General features: G+C 45.2%; 1 protein-coding gene across 1 annotated transcript in view; it reads left to right on the forward strand.

Annotated features, from left to right (window-relative positions):
* Positions 1 to 2,433, forward strand: part of PROSER1 (proline and serine rich 1) — a 29,669-nt gene extending 27,236 nt beyond the window's left edge. Inside the window, exons 12-14 of the mRNA XM_021714176.1 lie at positions 188 to 237; positions 377 to 527; positions 1,098 to 2,433. Of these exons, the coding sequence (XP_021569851.1) occupies positions 188 to 237; positions 377 to 527; positions 1,098 to 1,220 (324 nt within the window). The 3' untranslated portion in view covers positions 1,221 to 2,433. The remainder of the gene's footprint in view (positions 1 to 187; positions 238 to 376; positions 528 to 1,097) is intronic.
* The last annotated feature ends 446 nt before the right edge of the window (positions 2,434 to 2,879 follow it).

A 2,879-nucleotide genomic window follows, 5' to 3' on the forward strand; every position in this document is an offset into this window, starting at 1 on the left:
GCACAGGCAGGGTACGTGCTGGGGGACGGGTGGGGCGTCCGGGCGGGCAGGCCTGGGCGAGGCGGGGCCTGGTCGGTGGGGTGCCGAGCGAGGTTTGCCTGGGGACCCAGAAGTGTCTCGCCCCCTGGCCCTGGGACGTCGTCGGTGCCTGTCGACATCGTTTCTGGACTGGGTCGTTTTTGCTCAGGATGGCAGAACGTGTCGCGTGCAGAACCCGGACCTGCTGGGTTCGGGATAGTATATACAGTGACAAGCTTTACACGAGTGGATGACTTTTATGGTTCCTTGCAGCAGGAGTAAAGAGCCTTTGACAAACACAAAAGTAGCGGCTTTTAGATCTTCTTTGCAGTTTGACCTGTTTTTCTCTTTTTTTTAGTTTGTCATCCGGACTCCAAGCTGCAAGCAGCTCTGTTTTTTCGGGCCTTTTGTCCCTCCCAGGTATTCCCGGGTTTTCGCAGAACCCTTCGCAGTCGTCCTTGCAAGAGCTGCAGCACAACGCGGCTGCACAGTCGGCCTTGTTACAGCAGGTGAGTGGGTCGCATGTGGCCTGAGTGAGATGGTTACGCGCATGCGTGGCTGCTGCAATGATGCCACTGCAGAGTATGGGTGTCGTCCCCACGCTGGCCAAAAACTGGCTCTTACCAGGATGCATGGAGGTTCTGTGATCAGTTCTCCCCAGATTCACACATTATGCTCATTTGAAGTCAGTAAGGCAGTGGATGTACTCATCTACTTATAAATTTTAAATAGAAAGTTTGGAGATTTTACTTAATAAAGTGGCATCTTTATTCATGCCAATTAAGTTTTATCTTCTATAATTGAAGCTGAAATAATGGGCCATGAAAGCAAGTTCTCACGAGGAAACCGATTGACTTTTTGAACGAATGTTAACTGTTTTATAATGACATTTCTATGCCTCTCCTTCACCTAAAGAAGTTTAAACACTTCTTAAAAATGTTGGGAGACTGAGCAGACTTGGTTTTGCCCCCAAGTGTCGTCTTTCTCCTGTTTGGAGTGTCTCCAGTGTGGCGCCGCAAAAGCAAGTCCAGACTTGATTGGACCAGGCTCTCTGCTGAACCACGTGTTCTCTCTCTCAGGTCCACTCAGCTTCAGCTCTGGAGAGCTATGCGGCCCAGCCCGACGGCTTCCCGAGTTATCCTTCGGCTCCAGGAACACCATTTTCCTTGCAGCCAGGCCTGTCCCAAAGTGGGTGGCAGTGAATATCCCTTCCCTGCATTCTCCTGCAGAGCGACGTCGGAATTGCCCAAGGACTGCAGTGAGCAATGTGGCACATGTGAAGGTGGCCACAGTCAAAAACTGAGAATGAGACTTGTCCTGGGGAAACTGATGAGTTGGAAAATCGTGGCGCATTTTATAATCTGGTTTTAAGTATGAGCCCTCCCCTGTGTAAATAAGCTGAGATAAGTTGTATGGAGAATGGCATTTAAGAAGTATTGGAGGACTTTTCACTTCCTGACCTATGAAACTTTGAATCATGTTTGTGATCTGCTTAGAAAGACTATTAAAGAGGAGATTGAACTCTCTATAGCCGAAGACAGCCTTAAATCTGGTCATACAGCATCCACAGACAGAAGTGATAGCTGTGCCCCAGACAGGGGTTGCACGTGGCCCTGGGGGCTTACTGCCCTGGTATGCATGAGCGGTTCCTGTTAGCAGCCTGGAACTCAGCCCTCTGTCTTATCCACTCAAGGGAACTGGAGACTCGCAGACATGTTTCATTCTTGTTGTTATCAATTATATATACTGCTGAATTTAACTCAATGTATTTCAGGTAAGTGAAAAGGGTGCCCCACGTAGTCTTTAGAATGACTTTCAGGTGTTTTTGACTAAAGGTGTAATCCGGAACTACTTTCCTACAGAAGTACAAGTGAGGCTTGCAATACTTTGGTTTCAAAACATTTGTCCTCGCTCAGCGGTATCCAAGTGGGGAATCACTTGGCTGACTCTTGGGCCACCTCTATGCTCTTTATGCTCTGGAAGCGCTTGGTGAATGTTTACAATCATGGGATGTGGCGTTTCTATTTGTACTTAAAGTCAAATGCTTATCTGAAATAATTATGTGACCGCAGATAGAGAAGACTTGCTCTGTTAGTAGATAGGCAGCGTACACTCTATTTAAGGATCCGTGGTAATAGAATACGATTGAATGTTACTAACTTAAGAAGAAGAACTGCCACGTTTGGGGGGAGGGAAGTAGGGAGGATGAATTCCAATCCTGTGATTACAAGTACAAACTATAGAATCTACTGTAGTACATCTCAGCATCTAGAAGTTTTATAAAGATGGTGTCTGGAAGATGTTGCTAATGTATTTTCCTTCAACATAGGAAACAAACTTTTTAAGTATGTTAATAAATACTCCTGTATGGATAGTTTTTAACACTTTTTTAAAATAAACTATGCATATGACAAATGTTTTGTAAGTGTTTTCCTAAATGCTTGGATGGGTTTTTTAAATTTTTTCAATGTGCTAGACGGAACGTATTTTTAAAATCGTGTGTTTATTCTTACATGTTTAAACTTCAGTCACCTGCAGAATACCCCTCGTTTGATGCAATACACATATCAAGATGCTGTTTCCACTGCTCAAAACAGTTTTTGAACTTGCCAATTTTGATGCCTTTTAGTGCTTCTGCCATTTTTTGTTTCACCTCTTCCACGTTGAGAAAATGTTTCCCTTTGAGCACTTTTTTCACCCAGGGAAACAAAAAAAAGTCGCTTGGAGTGATTGACAAAATGTTTCCCTTTCAGGACTTTCTTCATCTGGGGAAATGAAAGTCACTGCAGGGTGAGATGGGGCGAATAGGGAGAGTGGAGCTTGGGAGTCATGCCATTTTTGGTCAAAAATTGCTGACACCC

The sequence above is a fragment of the Carlito syrichta genome, unplaced genomic scaffold (assembly GCF_000164805.1).
Source record: "Carlito syrichta isolate Samal-C Ts95f unplaced genomic scaffold, Tarsius_syrichta-2.0.1 Scaffold305293, whole genome shotgun sequence".
Lineage (NCBI taxonomy): Eukaryota > Metazoa > Chordata > Mammalia > Primates > Tarsiidae > Carlito > Carlito syrichta.